The 25,643-nt window shown below is 37.8% G+C and overlaps 1 protein-coding gene across 4 annotated transcripts in view; it reads left to right on the forward strand.

The window, feature by feature from the left end:
• ncam2b (neural cell adhesion molecule 2b) overlaps positions 1–25,643 on the forward strand; it is a 266,054-nt gene that overhangs the window by 185,117 nt on the left and 55,294 nt on the right. For all 4 annotated transcript variants that reach the window (XM_039687851.2, XM_039687849.2, XM_039687850.2 and 1 more), the window contains exons 3-7: positions 3,952–4,158; positions 10,846–10,989; positions 11,172–11,306; positions 20,013–20,130; positions 24,598–24,758. In XM_039687851.2, coding sequence (XP_039543785.1) covers positions 3,952–4,158; positions 10,846–10,989; positions 11,172–11,306; positions 20,013–20,130; positions 24,598–24,758 — 765 coding nt within the window. The remainder of the gene's footprint in view (positions 1–3,951; positions 4,159–10,845; positions 10,990–11,171; positions 11,307–20,012; positions 20,131–24,597; positions 24,759–25,643) is intronic.

Here is a 25,643-nt window from a genome sequence, read left to right on the forward strand (position 1 = left end):
ATTTATATATTTACAAAATGATTATACATAGTGTATATATATATATATATATATATATATATATATATATATAAACACCTTAATGAATGAGATGGTAATCTCATGTTTGGGGTCCTTGCCTTTAAAAGAGTTTGTAGTCTAAACACTAAAAATCAGCACAATTCCCTTGCTTAAAGTTACTTACTTATCATTCAAGACCAGTAGATTGCTGCCTGTAAACCTCAGATCCTAAGCCTGTCTCTTCTTGCAGACTGCAGGTAAGGTTGTGCTTGGGCATGAGTATTGATATCCATGTGCACAGGGGTAGATTATGTTTTGTGGTGATGCTGGGTGTTGTTTTTCTGTTCCACATGGCTGAGCTGCTCTAGTCAGGTTGCAGGACTTTGCTGCGGGAGCTCCAGGCACTACCTGACAGAATCCTTTAAACAAGGTGATGCATGCTGACCCCTGCTGGACTCCATCCAGATTGCGAGTGATTAGCACACCTGGTATGTGTCTGGAGATATTATGGAGGGTGCACACACAGGCCCTGCAGACCTTCAGCTCAACTAGGCAAACCAGCATGCTTGCCTTCCAAAATAGCTTTGGGATATGCAGGGATGTTGCTTTGATGTATTTATAAAGTTCTTTTTTTTTTTTTTTTTTGGCTACAGCAGGACAGATAAACTTTTTAATTTCTGTGCTGCATTTTATGGAATTAATTTGCTCCAGAAAAGCGAATGTTGCACATAATGGTGGATAACCGTTGAGGGATGATTAAAAGACTATTTTTAGCAAAGAGCTAGACATGTTCAGCGCATACTGAAATAGAAAGCATAAACAGGTCACAGTATGCAGTGTCTTTGATGTCTAAAATGGATCATAAGCTCAGTATGTGGTCATTTAGTGGATTAGATTTATGTACAGCGACGGAATAAAATAAAATTGATCATGTCAAATGCTTTAATGTGATAGTCATATCTAACACAGTCTCATCACAAGAAGTCATATAACTGACATCTTGGGACGTATTTTGACCATACGTCAACATCCGCCTTTTTAGGGTACCCTTAAACGTCGGTTACATGACGATACCGGGCCGTCATACAGCTGACACTTTACCTTTAACGTCGGTTAAGTGACGGGGTAGGTTTAGGATCCGATAACTTCATCTAACTGACGTTTAAGGGTACCCTAAAAAGGCGGATGTTGATGTATGGTCAAATGACGTCCCAAGATGTCAGTTATATGACGTCTTGGGATCATATCACAAAGGCAGTGTCATCTCGCAATTTGGACTTTTTTTTGTTTTGTTTTTTTAACTCGCAATTCCAAGGAAAAATGTCAGAATTGAGTTTATATCACACATTTTGACTTTATGACTTGCAATTGCAAGTTTATATTGTGGAATTCTGAAGGAAGAAAAGTCAGAATTGTGAGATGTAAACTTGTGATTGCATGCAAGAAAAAGTCACAGTGGCAATGTGACCTACACTCACCTAAAGGATTATTAGGAACACCTGTTCAATGTATCATTAATGCAATTATTTAATCAACCAATCACATGGCAGTTGCTTCAATGCATTTAGGGGTGTGGTCCTGGTCAAGACAATCTCCTGAACTCCAAACTGAATGTCAGAATGGGAAAGAAAGGTTATTTAAGCAATTTTGAGCGTGGCATGGTTGTTGGTGCCATACGGGCCGGTCTGTGTATTTCACAATCTGCTCTGTTACTGGGATTTTCACACAAAACCATTTCTATGGTTTACAAAGAACGGTGTGAACAGGAAAAACATCCAGTATGCGGCAGTCCTGTGGAAGAAAATGCCTTGTTGATGCTAGAGGTCAGAGGAGAATGGGCCGACTGATTCAAGCTGATAGAAGAGCAACTCTGACTGAAATAACCACTCGTTACAACCGAGCAAACCATTTGTGAAGCCACAACACACACAACCTTGAGGCAGAATGGCCTAGAACAGCAGAAAACCCCACCGGCTACCACTCATCTCCACTAAAAATAGGAAAAAAGAGGCTACAAACGAGCTCACCAAAATTGGACAGTTGAAGACTGGAAAAATGTTTCCTGGTCTGAGTCTCAATTTCTGTTGAGACATTCAGATGGTAGAGTCAGAATTTGGTGTAAATAGACTGAAAACATGGATCCATACTGCCTTGTTACCACTGTGCATGCTGGTGGTGGTGGTGTAATGGTGTGGGGGATGTTTTCTTGGCTCACTTTAGGCCCCTTAGTATTTGGGCATCGTTTAAATGCCATGGCCTACCTGAGCATTGTTTTTGACCATGTCCATCCCTTTATGGCCACCATGTACCCATCTGATGGCTACTTCCAGCAGGATAATGTCACAAAGCTTGAATCATTTCAAATTGGTTTCCTAAACATGACGATGAGTTAGTTCAATTAAGGCAGTTCAGAATGTGAAAGGGGGTCAAACACATTATTAGTATGGTGTTCCTAATAATCCTTTAGGTGTGTGTATACTGTGACGCATGTGGCATGATTATTATTATTATTATTAATTTTCTACTTGCTGAAATAGGTTTGTATTGAGTCTTGTAAAGAGATTACCATATGAACACCCACATTTTTCCATTAAAAAAAATAGTTTTAATAAATTTTTTTATGCAAAATCGTGCGGTCCTAACAGTGACTGACAGTACTCTACTGGAACAAGTGTCTAGCTCAAGGGCACAGTGTTAATATCTCATGAATCCCCTCCTTGCCAAGCTTGAACCTTCAAGCTTTTGATTGCCCGCCTACATCTTTAACCAATACACCATGCCATATATTAAAACTAAGCAACTATTCACAAGCAAAAACAATTTTATGTGACCAGTAAAGTACTCTAAGCTTTGTCCCTGAGCCCTTCAACCCCTAAAATCTCATCCTAACCCCTTCAGCAACTCCTCCGTGGTCCAGTATCTGCTGAATGGACTGAGATTATACTGCCATGTCCTCTCCTTGAACCCCTCACGTCCCACAGATCATCCTCTACTCCTTCGCTGATAACCCCCTGCCCGCTCTCAGCGTCTGTCCCCTGGCAGAGCTGTATCACAGGGCCGGTTGCATCCTCGGCCGGCCTGTCTGCCTGGAGCCGCAGTCTCACGCTCCCCCGTTGTGCAGCCGAAGGCCCCTGTTGTGCAGTTGATTGATGCTTTGAACGGAGAAGTGCTGCACCATGCTGATGCTTTTTATGACCTTCCAGCAAAGCAGGATTTACAGCGCCAAGTACCTTGGTACCAAATGTGGGTCCGGCCAGCCATTCTCTGCAGGGCAAAGCGCATGACAGGTTTTGTTTATCAGTGTGTGTGTGTGTGTGTGTGTGTGTGTGTGTGTGTTTGAGAGACAAAGAGATTGTGCATGCCAGTACCAGCGGCTTAAGAGATATCATTAAAGGGGAAGTTCTGCACCACTAGCAGCACCAAATGGAATGGCAGTGAAACATGTCCAGTTCTTTCCTTTTGGGTATGAACATACTATATTTGGGCTACATGGTATGTCAAAAAATATAATAAATAGTGCGCAGTGTTGGGGAAGCTCCTCTGAAACTGTAGTTTGACAAGCTACAAGCTACTCGTAAGTTAAAGTAGTTAAACTACAGTCAAGCTGGAAAAGTATTTAGCTACACTACGTTACTATCAAAAAATCAAGGATTTTGAAATCTGACACATTTCTGTTTTTTTTTTTTTTTTTAGTTTATATATTGTATTTTTTTATGCAGATGCACTCCCAAAATCCACCTACTCACTCTAGAATGAATCATTGAACATTTCTGTATCTTTTCATATAGCAATAAATATCGCTGGGGAAAAAAACGAAATATTGCATGTCAGTTTTTTCCAATACGGCAATTGTGCAGTCCTATGCTCTATCAAATGCTGCGCAATATTGTCAAGTACTCATTTACACTATTCTGTACCGCAATATGACCGTAACCGTGTGTGTGTTTGTAGTGATCGGGGAGCCTGTGAATCTGGACTGGTATAACCCACAGGGGGAGCGGATGGTCCCGTCTCAGCGGGTGGCACTGCACAATGAGGGTATCCGTTCCAGACTCACCCTCTACAATGCCAAAATAGAAGACGCTGGAATCTATCGGTGCCAGGCCAGCGATGTACAGGGACATACAGAGGAGGCCACAGTGGTGCTGGAGATATATCGTAAGTATCAAACACACTACACACAAATATTTCTGCTAATACACACTTTTTATTACCGTCATGGTTTTATAACTTTGCATACTGTATGTAGAGGCGTTTGAAATTGGATCAGATGTTAATGGGGACTGGGAGTAAAATAACAAACATATCCCATAATGTAGCAACACAAAATGCCCTTTGAATAATGAATTCCTCTGTTTTTAGTTGTAAAGTTGTTGTTGTTTTTTTATAAACACTAAAAAGTTTACAAGATTATGCAATTACATTAGGCCTTTTAACCACAACTTTTCCTTGTTAAAAAACTTGAATACAGTACATACAATGTTACTGTAAAAAAAATAAAATAAAAAGAAGTAACATTAAAATTAATTATTTTTAACATTAAATATACATATATATATATATATATATATATATATATATATATATATATATATATATATATATATATATATATGAAGAGTTCAGATGCAAAAACCTTTAAATGCCATTTGAATTTTTCTTCTTTAATGATGATTTTTATCAAACTTGTATATTTAAGTTCAGTAATTTCACTTAAATAAAATTAAAGAAGAAAATTTCAAATGTCATTTAGAGGCTTTTGCATCTGAACTCTTCATATATATATATATATATTACTGACCCCAAACTTGAACAGTATTTTCTGTACTATGCTGAAGAGTGAGGATCAGGAAATGTCATGAGCCAGAACTGAACTTGCATCACTTGAGCACCACAGCTCAGTTAGACATAGAACAACAAATTGTTAAACATTAATCCTAAAGTGTTTATTGTATATTGCTTGTGTTTGGAGACAGAACCAATTAGAGAATTTGGATTCTAAATCGCCTGTGATTCAACACTGTGGGGCTCTTCAGCATGAAAAGCAAGCAGCTTTTCCTCCCACCTGCTCATGGCACTCGGTACAGAATCCACCCAGGGGATTCGAGGCTTCATGGCACGCCTGTGGTCTCTGAGCAGTGGGGATGCTGTCCCCATTCACCTATTGTCATTGGATGTGTGTGTGTTGAAATGGCATCTAATGCACAATCTCTCTCTCTCTCTCTCTCTCTCTCTCTCTCTCTCTCTCTCTCTCTCTCTCTCTCTCTCTCTCTCTCTCTCTCTCTCTCTATATATATATATATATATATTATGCATCTCAAGAAGAAAAAAAGATTGTTACCCTCCATGTGTCCTCATTTGTTCTCTTTGGAAATTAGATTTGATGCAAACTTGTACCTCGAATGATCATACATTTACATTGAGATTTATTCAGCATATTAAAAGGAAGTGTGTCCCAGCTGTAAAAGCAATTCAAGAGTACTGTATATTGATGCAGATTACAATGGAACAACATCTTGGCACAACTATTTGGGAATCCATTACATGGCAAAGGACATTATGTGTGTTAGCACAAAAAAACCTTCCACCATTGGAAAAGCTGCCATTGAAATAGCTGTTTTGATTTCCCTCTGAATAGGACATCCAAAAGCTTTCAAAGAGAGAGCCTCACAATGCAGGGAAAATGGACGTGTTCCATCCGAAGATGTTTGACAAATCTGTTGATGTAAAGCTAAATGTAATTCCCCCAACAACGAGACAGCTGCCGCCACAAGACAGGGAGAAAACCAGCATTAGTGATAAGGGGAAAGCGACAGGGATAAGGGGATGACTTCACTATAATAAAGAGAGAATAGTTGTGTTGTGGTCACAACCAAATTGTATGCTCCTTAAAGTGGTGCATTTAAAGCAGTAGTTCACAACTTTATTATGGAACAAACAGGAGAAATTTAATAGAATGTTCCAGTTGCTGTATTTTTTATTAAATTGTAAATTATGAATAGCTTTCAAGTTAATAAAAAAATTACCAAAAGTGCCAAAAAAGTATCATGACTATTAACATAGGACTATATTTCAAGACTTGTGCACTCTAAAAATGCTGGGTTGTTTTAACCCAAGTTTGGGTAAAATATGGACAAACCCAGCCATTGGGTTACATTTTTAAATTACATTTTTAACCCAATGGCTGGGTTTGTCCATATTTTACCCAAACTTGGGTTAAAACAACCCAGCATTTTTTTAGAGTGTGAAGTCTATATGTAATATTCTCCTAGTGAGCTGAGCTCTTAAATAGTTCACTTCAAAATGAAAATTCTGAAGTTTTGAATTTTATTCCTAAAAAGCCACTGAGTTTACTAAAAAGTGATTTCCTAGTATGTCTTATTTTCCAGGACAAATAGCAGTAGCATTTGATAATAAGTAGAGTAATGAAGTACTTATGAATCATTTGCAAACTACTATTTTATTCGTTCATACACTGTAAAAATTAAAACCCTTTATCTAATCAATAAACTTGTGGCAACAGATTACAAGCAATATTATTAATAAATATTAAAAATTAGAATTGAGTAATAATTAATCAAATTATTCCTTAAAAGTTAACCATTTAAAATGAGTAAAGTTTACACCAAAAAAATTAACAAACATATCTCACTAACAGACAGACTTCAAAGATTAATTAAGAACTCTTTATTTTATATTCCCAACATTGAAGACACATGATGTTAACAAGCTGAATCACTGAAGGAGAAAACCGTCATTTTAAAACAAACATTAAAACAAACAAACACTGATCACCATAATGGTGATTTAATATGTTTTTTTTTTGTGTGTGTGTAAGTTTTACTCATTTTAAATGGTTAACTTTTAAGGAATTAATTTGATTCATTATTACTCAATTCTAATTTGTTAAATTTAATTAATAATATTGCTTGTAATCTGTTGCCACATTTTTTTTTTATTAGATAAAGCATATTCATTTTTACAGTGTAGTTGATATACTGTAGCCTCTACATTAGTAGGTTTTATAAAGTGAGTTCATTCATGGTGACTGTTATTAACAAACTTATTATTGTTTAATTAGCTCATAAAAAATATAAAATAATGGTTTATGCTTTAACAACTTATTAACTGCCTCAGTTGTTCCTTTGTTAAACTCTTGAAATTAATGGGGAAGAGGTAATAAAGAACGAGTGTGAAAGCGAGAGATCCCAAGCACAGAAAGTGGGGAAAAAAAGAGAAAGGTGCAAGAGTGAGGAAATCTTTCTTTTAAAGGGGCCGACTTCAAAGGCATGAAACACAGGGGTAAAACAAATCTACATGAAATGTTCACCAGAAATTCTCTTTCTTTTTAATGTTCAGGAATGATATTTTAATCCTCTGTGTGTATAATTAGTGGATGTTGCAAAACTTTCAAGAGATATTTCACAAGCTTGCTTCTCTGTGGTTGTCTTTGTACCAGGCATGGATGGCATTTGGCCTGTTCCATTAGAAGTTGAATTTGGAGCAGTGGGAGCCGTGTGTAAACAGACATGACTCACAGATCAATACGCAGAGCTGCTGTGCTGATGAGGGTGTGCAGCATCTCGCAGCCCTCTGAAGACACATTTCCTTATACTGCGCTGGAGCAGCTGTTTACACCAGCTTCCCACACAAACAGAATGTGACAGAATGTTTCTGTGAATTGTGAATAATCAGAGACTATGTAAAAGCACACCTGATTTGTGACAAGCAGACGTAGATGTTGACACGTCCCTTGTTTTCATTTGATTTTTCTTTGGTTTTCTCACTGGGGGTCTGAACTAGGATTCCAAAGCCTTCGTGTTGTTTCTTTCATCTACATACGTCGGGTTTCAAGTGATAAAAATCAAATCTCTACAACTTCCACCCAACATACAACCCCATCCTGAACAATTAGCAGTATCCAGCTTAATGGACAAGTTTATTTGTGTTTTATATTTCATTAAAGAGTTGCACAGTTTAGAGGGTACACAAGGTAGAATAGAATTTGCATTTTCTACAGTACATAAGCACTAGACACCATATCAGAGCATGCACACTAACAACTTAGCCGTGGCTCAGACAGATACAGATGTGTTCTAAGCCTGAAAATGCTGCCTTATCACATGATCAAAGTCAACTTTATTGTCATTTTTAGCACATCACATGGCAATGGATAAAACCTAGCACATTTCCTTCAGGGAACAACAGTGACGCATTCAGTAGACAAACATGATGACTAATAGGAGACAACACTAAATATGGACAGTAAAAAGACAATACCACAAGTAAATACAAAATTGACCGTTAAATAAGTAGGTATAAAAGTGTAGCAGCACTGGGATGTGATTCATTTGAAGTACTAAGATTATATAGGATGTGCTTTTGAAAGAGTTTGAGTGGAGTTATTGTTATGTCTTTGGTTTATGATAGTTCAGTTGGGGGTATCCAACTGTTTTATGCAGTATCCTGAGAAAGGATGGCTTCAAATCCAGTGTTTCTGTAACATCCTGTCTAGTAGGAATCGTCTTTATCTGACAAAGATATTTATTTCGCTGCATTTAATATTATCCCACAATCTAGTGGATACAGTTTGGCAGTTGGTTGGTTTGTATATTGTTTCTGCTAAGGATTTCTTTTTAATGCTCATGCACTCAAATGTGTTCTTGATCAGATGTCATGATCAGTGCCCTTAGGAGGGACCTTGTTTAAAAAAACACTGCAGCAACCTTGGTTTTTGGACCGAACAGTCATGTAGCATTGAATATACATTATAGTTTTTAATTGTTTTTGAAAGAAGTCTTACCAACCCTTTATTTAATTCATCCTAGCTGAATGGAATAATGAATTTCTTTCAAATAAAGAAATCTCACTGACCCCAAACATCTGAACGATAGTACATACAATGGGGCTAAAGGCCTTTAAAAAATGTGCTTTTCACTAAACTCCCATAGCGTGTGAATGCAGAAAATAAATATATATGTTTTAGTGAACATTGATGGAGCAGCAGATTTTGTCTGAAAATAAATCATAAAATGTATTTATTTTGTTTAAAAATCATATAAAATATGAGGTGGCTCACAAACGGGGTAAAAGACTCACCAGCATGGGGAAAAAGGCTCAAAGTATTGATACAAATTTAAATAAATAAAATAATTATTTTTTTATCAATAAATATACTGTCATTAAAATGTTAATATAAAATATATATAAAAAAAAATAATGTACACTAACGGCCAAAAGTTTGGAAACATTAAGAGACTACTTTCAAAACCCTTAAAAAAACGTAAAAGAATATACCACTCTTTTTGGAAATAGGCTCATTTTACAACTCCCCCAGAGTTAAACTGTTGAGTACCTTTTTTGAATCCATTCAGCCGATCTCCGGTTCTGGCGGTACCACTTTTAGCATAGCTTAGCATACATCATTGAAGCGCACAAGACCATTGGCATTTCTCCCAAAAAAAAAAAAAAAAAAAAAAAAAGAAATCGATATTTTTCGATATTTTTTCCATTTAAAACTTGACTCTTCTATAGTTACATCGTGCACTAAGACATTCCTGCGTAATAATTAGGAAACTGTCGTACCATGAGTGCAGCAGGCGTAATGTTATGACGCAGCGCCTGAAAATAGTGCCCAGCTTCCAACATGACCGGGAGTAAGTTTGTGTAGTCATCGCGCCTGCTGCACTCAAGTTTTCTCACCGATGACACATGATATTGGTATTGCAGTAAGGTTGTCTCTGGTCTTGTCTGTGCACGTTCATGCTTTCAGGATGCGTGGTTTCGAACGCCAATTTGCAGGGAGTACGCTTTTAGTGCTATCAGGCTAAAGTTATCATTTTCCAAGATGTCCTACAGCACCTTTAATCTCTCCAAGGCTGATCAAAAATACAGTAAAAACGGTAATAATGTGAAATATTACAATTTTAAATTAACTGGTTTCTCTTGTAATATATTTTACAAGAAAAGCTGAATTTTCATCCATCACAGTCTTCAGTGTCACATGATCTTTCAGAAATAATAGAATTAGCACAGAATCAATTTGTTGTGCCATCTAGTGGTTTAAGGAGCATTTCACCCATTGCAACATCAATCTTTATTGAAAGTGGATCATATATGTAGTCGAAATGTAAAATATTTTTTTTTTAATTTGGTGCCCTCTTGACCGAGAAAAGACAGAAAATAAAATTTATTTTACACAAAATGTCTAGTTGGCTGTGGCGAGCAGGACGATCGAGGGCGAGGGATGTAAGAGGATGGCGCACCGCGCGAGGCCGGTGGTGTGAGTGATAATGGAAGACACCTGTGAGGCGCGCGCCGGTCTCGCGTCTCTCACGGAGAAGCGAAAGCATAAAACGGGGAGCGTCATTGTCATAACTTACTATCTCCACAGCACTTGTTAGCTTAGCCTCCAAACAAGATGGTGGATATTGATTTCAGTTTCTGCAAGTGAAGTCCCACCCACTGATCTGTAATAGGCCTGTTGGGTGAGTGGGTCCCACACCCTGGAATAATAATGAGCTAATGTTTGAAGTTCTACAGATTTTAATGAAATATGACTTCCTGCTTATCGTGACGCAAAATGACGATTTTTACGTCATAATAAGCAGGAAGTAAAACACTTAAATCCTTATTTCTCCCATCTCAGGGGAAAATAAGGGAATAAACCATGACCATTCAAAAATATGACTGGGTTTCTAAAGATACAAAGCTTAATGCAAATGGGTGAAGTGACCCTTTAGAGGAAAGTAAAAACCAAAGGTGCCTTTCACCCTGCACGCCTTGCTCCGTTGTAGCCTACCCTATTTAGCCTTTTACGTAATCTTTCTCCTCCCTGCTCCACAGAGAAGCTGACGTTCAGAGACGTGAGGTCTCCCCAGGAGTTTCGACAGAACGATGTGGCTGAAGTGGTCTGTGATGTCACCAGCTCACCCGTGCCTGTGGTCTCCTGGTTTTACAACAACGTGGAGATCCTTGAAGATAGTGAGAGTAAGTCAGCTGCCATACCGACTAACAACTATATTGTTTTAAGATAATTGCTATTGTCTCTGAACATTTGAATGATTGAAAGTTAATGTTGAGTTTTATGTAAATGTCATTTCTGCCAGCAATAGCTCCTTTGAAGGCAAAATTTGCCTGTCATTAACACCATCAAATATTTTCTTTTACAGAGTTTCAACTCTTACAAAACAACAATCTGCAAGTCCAGAGAGTAACTAAAGCAGATGAAGGAGTGTATCGCTGCGAGGCCAGAGTCGAGGCCAGGGGAGAGATTGACTTCCGGGACATCATCCTGGTGGTTAACGGTGAGTTTGGGAAGATATTTTCAGCACACAGGGTTGTAAGAAGCTGTAGGATCCAGTCTTTTTTGAGATCTTTCAGTTTAATTATTACATTCAGTGTTGGAAAAGTTCACTTTCTACATGAACTAGTTCAAAGTTCAGTTCACACATTTTAAAATGAACTAGTTCAGTTCATAGTTCATACTTCAAAAAATGAACTAGTTCATTTATAGTTCTTTTTTTCCATATGTTGCGAGCTCGCTTTTTTTATTATTATTGCCACAGCCCATATACAAATACAACCACAGACAACAATTATTTTATCGACGGGCAGTTTGCACAGAAAAGTACGATTTTTCCCATTCTCACCGACCTCGTCATAAAATCTGTTTAAATGATCATACAACGCCTCCTCGCTCGCTGCTTTGTCGACGGCGGCCGTAGCGCGACACTGCTGGCTGGTGTTGCCAGATTGGGTGTTTTTTATTAAGGCCTGTTTACGTGTGTTTTAGCCGGGTTTTCCCCTGGAAGGCTCTATAGAAATCTGGCACCCTATTGTACGAAGTTAAACTGAGAAGAGCGTTAGTTCACAGACACCAGAATGAACGCGTTCACAGTAACGTTCATCAGGCAGTAATTCAGTTCACGTTCGCCCAAAATATGAATGCGTTCAGGCACAACACTGATTACATTATATTAACAATCCCAATTTTTAGGTGAACTATTCCATTAAACAAATTCTAGCCTTATCTTTCAGACAAAAGCCGTGCATATCCTGTTATCTCAATGACATTAGCCCTGTTCGCTCTGATGGGAGGGAAACGGCACAGTGACATCACCCTGTCTGCTTGTCCTTGTATAATGCAATGATAGCGAACATGAACGGGTGTCTGTTTAGTTTACTTCTGATATTTTCCTCGCTGATTCAATCATGGTGCTCAATGACGCATGACCGATAATCGTGCCGGCATGACAACACCTATCAGAGGCCGACATAAAATAAATGCCACTCTGCGGGGCTGTTCAGAAGCCCCTGGTCAGATAAGTGTTAGATAGGGAATACAAAATTAATATGTCTTTGTCCTCTCGGAGACGTTTTGATGTTTTCGAAGTTTGCTGGACACGTGTTGTTGGACACTTTGAGATGACTTTGAAATGGCCAGGCCATACATACTAAACAGAATGTCTGTAATATCTTGTGGCTTTAATGTGTGAGTAGCTGCAGAGAGCTTAGCTTTCCTTTGGCCCCTTCATGATGTGTGTATGTTAATATAGATATGAATAGAAATGGAATGAAAATGACTGTTCAAGAAGTAGAGAGGATTTCCTAAGGAGTTTTCATTCAATTAGTTTGCATAAACAAGTGACACTGGGATGTACTTTTAGTATTGTGTTTGCGGTTGTTATTGGTGTTGTTATTGGACACTTTTATTTGAAGTTTTCATGTCATTAAATGTTGAGAAATTTTCACTATAATTGCTGTATATACAGTGGGGGAAATAATTATTTGATCCCCTGCTAATTTTGTATGTTTGCCTATTTACAAAAAAAAAAAAAAAAGAAGGGTCTATAATTTTTATGGTAGGTTTATTTTAACGGATAGAGACAGAATATCAACAAAAAATCCGGAAAAAAAAACAGATTATATAAAGGTTGTTAATTGATTTGCATTTCTGTGAGTGAAAAAAGTAATGAATCCCCATGCAAACATGCGTTAGTACTTGTGGAGAAACCTTTGTTGGCAAGCACAGAGGTAAGACGTTTCTTGTAGTTGGTCACCAGGTTTTGGTCCACTCCTCTTTACAGATACTCTCTAAATCCTTAAAGTTTCTTGGTTTCACATAGCAACTCAAATTTTCTGCTCCCTCCACAGATTATCTACAGCATTAAGGTCAGAGTGGCTAGGCCACTCCATTACCTTAATGTGTGTCTTCTTGAGCTACTAGTTTGTTTTGGTATTATGTTTTGGGTCATGCTTAACGCAAACGTGTAAGTTTCACGTTTGAGGGGGTTAAACCGTGACATCTACACATTTTCCAAAGTGGACTATTTAGGCTGCTTCATTAAAAATGTGACATTTAGACGTTTTCTTCGGCGTGGATCCAGACAAATTAATCCTTTTCACCTTGAAAATGATAATAAATGTTTTTTACATTTTAAATAATAGACCATTTCTCAGTGATCGTCAATAAAACAAAATTCCATTTTTCTCGGTTTAATGAAAACCAATAGGTCGTGATGGTAAGTTTCAGTTTAAGTGTAAGTTTCACGTTTGAGGGGGTTTAAACCGTGACATCTACACGTTTTCAAAAGTGGACCAACGTGATTATTTCACGTCTTGTCGTGATACCGGGTTGAAGAAATGTTGTTTTGGACACTTTGTTTGATATAATCACAACAATTTAACGTTAGCAAATATGGGAATTGTACTCAGATCTTCTTGATTAATGCCCAATGCTTTATCAACTGAGCCACTGAATTTGTTGAGTTCAAGGGTGTATTGGATGGTGTTTTATTGCGTTTGGTTTTATTTGTTGGAAAAATAAATATAGTAATATAATTTGACACAAGAGGCCAGCATAGCCCTATTTATGGTTTTGAGTTTAAACTAAACCGTGACATCTACACGTTTTCCAAAGTGGACCAACATGATTATTTCACGTCTTTTCGTCTTTTCGTGATACGGATTGGGCACTGAAGTTACAGGAGTTTCTTCCCGTTGCTAAGCAACGGAACTAGGTCGAGTATTTAAAAGGTTACGGCTAACACGGTCAATGTGGTTTAACGTCGATGTAATACGTTGTTTTAGCGTACCTTTTGCTTAAACGAGGAGCTGTGGACGCCGGAAAAATAGACATTTTACTCAGGCTGCTTCATTAAAAACGTGACATTTAGACGTTTCCTTCGGCGTGGATCCAGGCAAATGAATCCTTTTCACCTTGAAAATATTTATTTATTTATTTATTTATTTATTTTTTTGCATTTTAAATAATAGAACATTTCTAAGTGATCGTAAATAGGCTAAAACAAAATTTCATTTTTCTCAGTTTAATGAAAACCGATAGGTCGTTATGGCAGAGGCGAATAAACATCTGGACATCTCTCCACTGGAGCGTTTTAACGCAAACATGTAAGTTTCACGTTTGAGGGGGTTAAACCGTGACATCTACACATTTTCCAAAGTGGACTATTTAGGCTGCTTCATTAAAAATGTGACATTTAGACGTTTTCTTCGGCGTGGATCCAGACAAACTAATCCTTTTCACCTTGAAAATAATAAATGTTTTTTGCATTTTAAATAATAGACCATTTCTCAGTGATCGTCAATAAAACAAAATTCCATTTTTCTCGGTTTAATGAAAACCAATAGGTTGTGATGGTAAGTTTCAGTTTAAGTGTAAGTTTCACGTTTGAGGGGGTTTAAACCGTGACATCTACGCGTTTTCAAAAGTGGACCAACGTGATTATTTCACGTCTTGTCTTGATACCGGGTTGAAGAAATGTTGTTTTGAACACTTTGTTTGATAATCACAACAATTTAACGTTAGCAAGTATGGGAATTGAACTCAGTCTTCTTGATTAAAGCCCAACGCTTTATCAACTGAGCCACTGACTCTATTGAGTTCAAGGGTGTATTGGATGGTGTTTAGCGTTTGGTTTTATTTGTTGGAAAAAATAAATCCAGGCAACCTGTAACTCGTGTTTTTCCAACCTTATACTCGTGAAAGTACACTGGAACGGCAGTCAAACCCGTGACTAATCCGCCATGCTGGTATGTTTACATCTACTGTAGGTAGTTTGGCATGAATGACCAGGAATGCTACAAAGTCGTAAGTTGTGGTTTGAAGTCTTTCTTTACGTGCTCAAAAACCTGCCTGGAACGTAGCATTTAGCAATGGAACTAGGTCGAGTATAGGTTATGGTTAATATGGTTAATGTGGTTTAACGCCGATGTAATACGTTGTAGCGTACCTTTTGCTTAAACGAGGAGCTGGTGGACGCCGGAAAAAATAGACATTTTACTCATTAGGCTGCTTCATTAAAAATGTGACATTTAGACATTTTCTTCGGCGTGGATCCAGGCAAATGAATCCTTTTCACCTTTCACCTTTTTTTTTTTTTTTGCATTTTAAATAATAGAACATTTCTCAGTGATCGTAAATAAAACAAAATTCCATTTTTCTCGGTTTAATGAAAACCTGACATCTACACATTTTCCAAAGTGGACTATTTAGGCTGTTTCATTAAAAAAATGTGACATTTAGACGTTTTCTTCGGCGTGGATCCAGGAACATTTCTCAGTGATCGTAAATAAAACAAAATTCAATTTTTTCTCGGTTTAATGAAAACCGATAGGTCGTTATGGCAGAGGCGAATAAACATCTGGATATCTCTCCACTGGAGCTTGTTAAAGATCCATCCACAACCCATCTTCAGAGTTTTGGCTGAAGGACGGAGGTTCTTTTCCAAGATTTGACAGAACATGGCCCCGTTCTCATCATCATCCGAGATCTTGCATGGAGCTCCAGACTGAGGGCAATTGGTGGTTATTTTGTATTTCTTCCATTTCCGAACAATGGCACCAATAGTTGTCAGTTGTTCTCACCAAGCTTCTTGCTGATGGTCTTGTAGTCCATTTCAGGCTTGTTCAGGTCTATAATCTGGTCCCTGACATTTGACAACTCTTTGTCTTGCCCATGGTGGTGGAGAGGTTGGAATGGAAGATATGTTCTGTGGACAGGTTTCTTTTGTACACATAACTAGGTGATATTAGGAGTACTTTCTTAAAGTGACAGGGCTAATCTGTGTTACACAAGGGCACTAAACCAATCTGTGGGAGGCAGAATTATTGCTGGTTGGTAGAGGATAAAATCATTATTTCAGGAACAAATGCTAATCAATTTATAACCTTTATATAATGTGTTTTTTTTCTGGAATTTTGTTTGATATTGAATAGACAATTATAAACTTACAAAATCAGCAGGGGATAAAGTAATTATTTCCTCCACTGTATACATATCAGGGACATTATGGAAATGTTTTCTCTTTCATTGCTTTTCATAGCTCAGAATTATCATCTTTTTAATGGTGTACTGCTTAATGTTTTTGTGGAAACTGTGATGCATTTTTCAGGATTTTTCTTTATTTCAAATAGTATGTTGCATTAATGTGTCATTACTGAATAAAAGTATTCATTTATTTTCAAATAAATCTTTCTGATGCTAAACTTTTGAACTGTTGTGTAGTACAAATCATTTTACAATTATCAGAGAGCTTTAATTAGATGTTCCTTGGTCAATCAATATACAATTTGAAACTGTTGGGATCTCATCTAAAACTATACTGTAAATGATCCATTGGTGAGATTACTGCTTTCTATTCCCATGATAAAAATTGACAAGCAGGAACCTTAAGCATCATGTGTTCTCTATTGTCCCAGAGGAACAATTACAACATGGTTTTCTTTCCTACAAGATTTTTAATGTTTTTGTTGCTTTTGGTCAATTACAGTCAGTTCTTACTCATAAGTGTTCTCACTGTCCTTCAAAAGAACTGCTTTAGTTTATAGTCATTTTATTTATAACTGGATTATTAGGCTTTGAAAGAATGTAGTTATTGATACTAAAGGTCAATTCAGTCTATATCAGATGGTTTACTGGCTTGATTTGATGTCTAAATGCCCAATTGTGTCTCACATTAGCAGAGCTGTTTCAGTTGGGCATGCTTATCTGGGAATAGGTTAAATTAGATTACTGCCTTTGGAAAATAGGCATCGATTGGCAAGAAAGTCAATAATAATCTTGTTGAAACCATTTCGGTGCATGATAGCCCAGTGCTGTGTGTGTGTGTGTGTGTGTGTGTGTGAGCTTGCGCATGCGTTTCCAGTTTCCTCTGACTCTTACCAGCGTTCCACAGTGTGTGTGCAAATTTAAAAGGATATTTCACTAAATAGTATAAATTAAAATTCTGCAATCATCTTGACTGACTTTCTTCCATGTAACACACACACACAAATGATGAACTCTGAAGACGTGTGTTTTGGATGCAGCCTACTGTGTCACTTTTTTCATACAGTTACAATGTATGGGGACTGAATGTTTTAACCTTACAAAAGACAAGAAAGCATCAAAAATAGTCCATACAACTTGTGTGAAAGTGTTCTGAAGTCATACTTTGAGTGAGAAACTGACCAAATTCAAAATCCAACTTCAAGATTTCTGAGAAACACTAGATATTTTAAATCAACTCAAACACTCCCTCCCTTCATTGCTCTGCCCCAAAAATGCATGAACACGCAATGTAGGGATGTCACTTTATAGCCGAAGCGAAGCAAATACTGTGCAGAATATAAGAAGATGACGAACAATTGGATCAAACTGGACACAAAAGAGCAAGAGTTCATTATTATTCACCAGCAGCTCAACAGCTTCAGACAAACAATGACACTCAAAACTGTCATGTTACTATAACATTATATACTTTTATACAATTATATATAACATACATAACTATAACAGAAACAACACAACCTCTGTGTCCATTTCCAGGGCTTCCCGCTTAGGTCTATCCTGGGATGGATAGCTTTTCTAATGTTAATGCAGGACCTAAAGCTCTTTCCCGGTCATAACCCTTCTTCTTTCCAGTGATATTCCTCTGACCTATTTTCTTTTGTCTCCCAGCCATCTCTCTTCTTCTCCCCCATTGGCTACAAATATGTTCTGGTCCTCAGTTTGATCCACTTTCAACATTATTTCTCATTTGCACCTTTGAAATTGTTAATCATTGATAAGCTTCATCTCCAGTGGTCTTCTGTGACACTGAGTTGAACTTCCACAAATCATGTTTGATTCGGCAATGATTGAATCTTGACTTCCACCCTTGCTCTCTTTGAATAAATTAATAAGAGAAAAATAGCAATGTTAAATGTTGTTTCTTTCTCGAATAAAGCCATTGTGTGACTTTAGACCATCGCTGTGATAATGGGGGAAAAAGCACAATCAAAGTCAGAGAAAACATAAAAAACCAACAAGTCTGCAATGCCCTGTGTAATTTTTGAGCTGCCCACTCACACAGACACTCTCATTACCACCAGCTCAATTGTAAGACTGTCTATTGAACCCTGGAGAGTGGTCAAACCATGCTGAGTTTGAATGGTTGGTTTTGAATGGTTTGAATAGAGGTTTGAAATTGAACTCTATCCGTAATGATGATGATTCCCATCAGGACCTCCACGGCTGTCATCTGATCAACAAAAACATGCTCATTCTTCTTCAAAGTGCCCTTGCGGGAGGAATGCGTGCCATAGATGGACTGAAGACAAATGGCAAATGGCAAAACAATCGTGGCATTAATTTAAACTTGGCTGTCAGCAGTTTGGGTTTTCCTAATGAATGACCCGTAATGTGCCAGGGGAAAAGCAAATAGTGTGTGCGTTTATGATTTCTAATAGAGGATGAGAGCGATGTGTTAATATACTGCCAAGTCAGGCTGAAAGTGACCATGAATAAAACATCCATTTAATCTAATCTTTTTACCCCGGCGCACACTCCATTAAATTATGTTATGTCTTGAAACCAGTCACAACTCAAAATGATGCCTTTTTCTAGACAGGATGGGTCCATCCATTCCCTAATCCAGAATATTGGAAAAGGGAACAAAGATGCTGTATTTAAAAAACGGTTTTGGAAGTTCGCAGAAGAACATGGGCTGCCTATTATTGAAACTATTTGAACGCTGTTCCCTCTCAGGTGAATTACCTCATTCTGAATGGCAAGGCAGAGTAATTTCTGAATGAGTCGGAATTGGGTTAGGTTCAGTCTGAAATTACTTTATCACCTTCCAGTTCTCTGCAGAGATGGAAATATAAAAATTCTCACTCAAATCATTGCATATACCAATAATAGATTCTGCCAATGAAAATTGGTGCTATATCTGCCTGACCTTGGAGTGCACATATAAAGCTTTAATAGACACACACACACACACACACATACTCTCAGCTGTAAACAGTCACTTTGCGAAGATAAGTCGATTTTTCTCATGAATATAAAGTCTGAAAAAACTCATTATTTTGTGAGATTGTTTGTGGAAGTTTGTTTGAGGTCATCCAGGTTGACCTCTTGTTTGACCCAAGGTTTTTCTCAGTTGACCTTTTACTATATAATTAAGTAGACTGCTCAGGACATATTGATTCAGAGACAGAGGGTGGCTGATGTATTTATTCATTCTGTTTCTGGCTTGTGACGGGGCGTTTTGAGTGTGATCACGTTGTTGTTGATCTGTATGCGCTGGACATGAAGGTGAGTGAATGGAATTAGTTCTATCAACTGCTGTGCCTGTGTGTGTGTGTGTTGGAATATCAATGAAAACTCACTACATTTCAGGATAAAACACCATTTGTGTTGTCAAAACAGCTGTTTTCAGCATGACTGGACATTGTATTGAGCGATTTACATCTTGTTTCTTAAGAAAACAACATTCAAGCATTAATTTAGCTCAATGACGGCCACATGCTGTCAACCACTATTTCCCAGGAAGTGAACATGAGAACATGTTAATGGCTTATGTATGAATATGTCATTTGAATAAGTATTTGTTGACACTTAAACATTTGAGAAATTACATGAAATTCACCAAGAGATTTCACACGTACAATTTTAAAATGACAAGTTAAGTTTGTGTATTTGGATAATTCATTGGTGGCCGACAATATTTTTCTCTGTCAAACAGTTCCACCGGTTGTCTCTGTGCCGCAGCAGTCCTTCAACGCCACTGCGGACTATGGAGAGTCTGTGACCTTCACCTGCCGGGCCTATGGCTCACCTGAACCGGATGTTACCTGGCACAGGTATGACTTATCAGCATCGCCACAAACTATAATATAGAGACATCTAAAGCCACATTGTCACGTTTGCTTTTGTTTGCTACAATAATGGTGTGGTTTTGAATTATCTGTTTTGGGGAACTTTCTACCCTATCTCACGACCAATTCGTACGAATTCGTACCAGTGATTCAAAAGTGGCTAATTCGTACTAATTCATACGACCTCACTCGTACATATTTGTACGATTTGTCTAAACCCACGTGACGGTTATGTTTAGGGGCGGGGTCAGGGGTAGGTCATTCGTACGAATTCATACGAATTGGATAATTCGTAAAATATGTACGATTTAGCTAAATCGTACTAATTCATACGAGTGAGGTCGTACAAATTGTTGCGAATTAGCCACCTCGTAAAATTCGTACGAATTCCCGTGAGATCGGGTTGGAACTTTTTGCAGTTAAATATGATTGTACAATTATACAAAATACAATTATTTGAAATATAAGTCTATATAATGTATTTTATTTTGAAGTCATATTAAAATAATTGATTGACAGCCGTAAAACATTGCAATAACTTTATATAACTGTTTTATATAAGTGATTAATTTACTCACCCTCATGACTTTCCAAAACCGTAAGACTTTAGTTCATCTTCGAAATACAAATGAAGATATTTAAATGAAATCTGAGAGCTTGCTGTTCCTCTATTGACAGCTATTCAAATAACACTTTGATGCTTCAAACTGTTTATAAAGATATTGTAAAACTAATCCATATGAATTCAGCGGTTTAGTCCAAATTTTCTGAAGAGACACGATTGCTTGATATGATAAACAGACTGAATTTATGCTTTTATTCTCATATAAACATTCATCCACCCACGCATCAGTAAACAGAAGCTCAAGCATGCTTGTTGATGTGAGAGAATCAAATGAAATTCATTCTCATGTGATACACAGCACATTTGAGCTTCCGCAAGAACCAATGAAGTTTGTTCTTGTACAGTACGTCAAGCGGTTGAGCTTCTGTTTATGTTTGCTGATTAAACATGTGAATAAAAGCCTAAATTCAATCTGTTGATCTTATGATGCGATCGTGTCTCTTAAGAAAATTTGGAATAACTGTTTGATTCATATGGATAAGTCTTACGATCTCTTTATTAACTTTTTGAAGCTACACAGGGGTAGTCGTGGACTGTCAATGGAGGAATAGAAATATTTCAGATTTCGTTAAAAGATCTTCATTTGTGTTTCGAAGATATACGATACTCTTTCATTAAAAATGACTAAAATTTTGCACAAATGTTGCTCATGAGTTTAGGTGTCACACTGAGGAAGCAGAAATTGGGGAACAGGAACGGGGGTAGCGCCGCCAAGAAAGAGCTGTGATAACAGAGAATGGACACATTTATTCCATCTGTAATGTGCAGGCTTTGAGTGACAGCAGCACAATGTGTTGATTACAGGCTCTCAATCACTGTAATTACCTCTGGCTCAGATGAGAATGAACGTGATGAAACCAATCCCTTTCGAGCATTCTTGCACTTTAAACTTAAACGAATGAGCCTAACCAAACCACTCACTGGGACATTAACAAACCACCACCAATTACATTGCGCTTGCTAAAACCTAATAGTTTCATTTAATTTTGTGTGTGCATGTGTGATGTGCCAAAAAAAAAAAAAAGGATTGTGGAGAAAAAGCTATAAATAAATGCATTCCAGTAGAATTAAAGTCTGAATAGTGTTGTGTAATTTGAAATAAAATTACACAAATTAATAATTTTAATTTTAAATTTGATACTTAATACTGCCTAAGGGTACGTTTACACGTCAATGATATGCAATGATATGAGTTTTCCGAGTACAGACTTACAGACGACACCATTATCAACACACGGATCCGCAAAAACTACTAAAAAGCTGTATTCTTCTTCCAGTCCACTAGATGGCGATGGAACACTATAGACTGAACACATAACACGCATTTGCATGACGTCATCATCTTTAGATATTTTTGCATTTTTGTGTTTACACAGAGACTTGCATTTTCAGGCACCAAAAACTTTGTTTAAATGAAAGGCCAAAATGCACAAAAAGTTTACAGTTTTTTGTTGAAAACGGTGTTGTGTAAACAGCCCCGAACCAACTAGTTTTGTGAACAGTGAGGAATGCCGCAGATATATACTTAATTCATGAATAAAGTGCTTAAAATAGGTGGTGATGGCGCAGTGGATAAGACACATGCCTTTGGTGTGAGAGATCCGGGTTCCTCTGACATATATAGCAATTTTAAGTCGCTTTGGATAAAAGCATCAGCTAAATAAATTAATGTAAATGTAAAAGGGTCAAATCTTTTCAAAAGTTGTCAGTGACACATACATGTAGCCGATTTTATTATTAAAGCTGCTGTCCAGCGTTTTTCCTCTTTGTCGCCACCTCTGTTCGAAATCTGCAATTGCAGTCATTCGCGAAATTATCAACTTTACGTGAGTTGTACTTCGACACCCTCAACACAGCACAGCGCAGATGAACACAATGTTTGAGGAGAGTGTGAGGTTGTCTGTCACTGCGCCGATGTGGATACTGGCATTCAGAATCAAAGATTATATTTTTTGGAAGTATGACCAACATAAGAATTTTCACCGGAAAATGTCATCTGAAATAGTAAGAAACATCCACTTTTGTTTTGGTTCTGACATTGCTGCATCACGCTGATTAAATCTAAACATCGCTTATGAATGAGTAGTTATCATATCACGCAAAACCGTGCAAATTATACTTTGTTCTCAAATTGTTAGTTAACAACGTAAGCATTGCATGACTGCATGTAATGTCCCCCTGATATGTATCCTTGTTTGGAAATTGCAGATGGAGACAGTGACACACACATATACTGTAGAAATATATTTATTAGTCATTAAACCACACTTTTGCTTAAACAACATATTGCATATACAAAAACTGATTTTTATGTTAGGTATTTGTCAACTATACATTTACAGTTTGTAATTACATAGCTAGATACCATTTAGATTGTTTGTTTGCTATAAATTATGAACTAGAGAAAAGGGTCAAATTAACCAGTCACAACAGCCCGTTCACACCCCAAGGCGTCATATACTGACTCTTTTGAGAATGCGTATATATCCAACGTACATGGTACCCTTAAGCGTCAATATGAGATGCAGATATATATGGGCCAGAAGGCGCCTCCTAGTGGTCTAACCCTAATACTACCCCAGACCTGAACCTACCCATAAACGAAGCGTGTTATATTGACGCTAAGGCCGTGTGTCCACCAAAGCGCCTGGCGTATGTTTTCAATTGTTGTCAATGGGAGTGCCGTGTTTTTTAAACGCCATGAGTGTAGCGCCCGGCGTTTTTACTGGTCGCTGGGAGTTGAAAAATGTTCAACTTTGGATAAAACGCAGCGCTCATCACTGTCACTTTTTACCCAGCCGTCCAATCACAGTGGAGGAGGGGCGGGACTAACACCACACCGACCAACTGTCAACATTCAAACTGCTGCGCATATTCTGTATCATAGCAACGAAACGTCTCAACGGAAAAAACGCTGCGCTGCCAAAATGCTTTCAAGCGCCCAATGCACGGCGTCTTCAGCAGAGCGTCTAGCGTTTTAAGCTGGCTAAAAACGCTTTGGTGGACACACGGCCTAAATTGTGCCATGTGCTATGGATGTATACGCATTGGCAAAAGCGTCAGTATATGATGCCTTGGGATGAGAATGCGTTGGTCACACATACATGTGAACCCTTTTTATGTTAAGGAAGGGGGTAATCAACTATCCATTTACAATTTGTAAATATATTTCAGACAGACTGAGTTAATTCCTGGAGATTGGGAAGTTACTGGTATCACATACCTGCTCTATTACCATTGTGTTCTGGAGCACAGCATTTGTTTGCACCAGTGAGACTTGTGTACAATTAGTGTTACTCCAATTAGTGTGTTGTAATGTCCTTTGGCTGAAAAACATCTGCTGAGTTTCATCAGCTGTGTTGCAAGTGGCTTCCTGGATTTGAGGATCCGTCTGTTTATGTCTCTGTTGACTCCTTGTGGATAGAGAGCATGATTTGATTCCCTTCTCCCCATTTCCTCTAGCCACACAGGTCTCACTGCTTTAAATAGATTTCATTTCCGCTCATTCCTCTCCTAACATTATGACAGACTGAAGCCGTGCTGTAATCTTCTCCCAAAAAATATTTCATTATCCTGTCTCCACCTCGGCGGCATACCTACAGTATGGATATTGAATGTAACGTAACAAAATATTCTGAAATGGTGCATCTCCGTCTATGATGAATAACCCATCACCTGGCGTTTCTTTGCTTCTTACATCTGCATTATGCAATGTTTTTTGATTGTCTTGTCGGGGAGATTTTCATCTTGCAATATGAATACAACCACAGTGTTGAGAATTTTGGCTTTGTTCGACTGACATGTGTTGTGTATGTGTGGTTTGTCAGGAAGGGAGTGCAGCTCCAGGAATCGGAGCGGAATGTAATGAGAGCTCGAGGTACAACGCTCACAGTTCGAAACATTCAGCAGGACGACGGGGGCTCCTACACCTGCAAGGCCTCTAACAAGGCGGGAGAAGTTGAGCACGAGCTGTTTCTCAAGGTTTTTGGTGAGAACTCCTTTTTATTGAGTTATCACTCTACATCTGTTAAATATGATGTTACCCATCAAAATATGCCTATATTCAGCAGGCAAATTATCCCAAAGCTGAATTTTATTTTTTTTTATTTTTTTTTTCTGATATGGGCCATGTCCGTATGTGATATTAAATCCGATACAGGTCAGATATTTTGCTATGTGACCTCAGTCTGAACAGTCATATCAGAATTCATGCGACTTATGTCACTCTAGAGCAACATTCGTCACAATTCTGTCATTCAAAAATGTTACATACCCGAAGTTATCAAGACAGTTGTGAAAAGTAGTCAATGACGGGCAATGATGTGTGAGAGCTCATAAGTATTACATTGACAGCTCATACAAGCAAAACATGAGGGTTGGTATCATAAATGTATAAAAACCCTGCTCTTTTTTCACACCCTCGTCTTTATTTTTTACTGCCTGCGCATAAATTTGCCGACTTCTGCGGCAGTTCACACTATAAATAAATGCATAATCACTTACTTTAATGTTTTCTGTGTTTTCTACCGTGTAACTGCGTGAATATGCTAACTAGCCCCGCCTCCACTCACAGATTCACTTGGCTAACTTACTGAGGTAAACGCTGCACAATGGTCTTGCTTTTTACTACGTCCGACACATAATGATAATTAATGATTAGCCTTTTGCTAATCAGACAGATAATAATGTGTCGCTAATGTTACACAAACTATGTTCCCATTCGCCATCATCAGAAACGCTTTAAACGACTCAGATCGCAAATGGAGAAAGGCATATAGCTCATCATAGCATCGTAATATACATCATACACACACTATATTGCTAAATCTACCCAATTTTCCATATCAGAAAAAAATATATATATACCTGGCTT

Source organism: Pimephales promelas, chromosome 7 (genome assembly GCF_988280905.1).
Source record: "Pimephales promelas chromosome 7, fPimPro1.hap1.1, whole genome shotgun sequence".
NCBI lineage: Eukaryota > Metazoa > Chordata > Actinopteri > Cypriniformes > Leuciscidae > Pimephales > Pimephales promelas.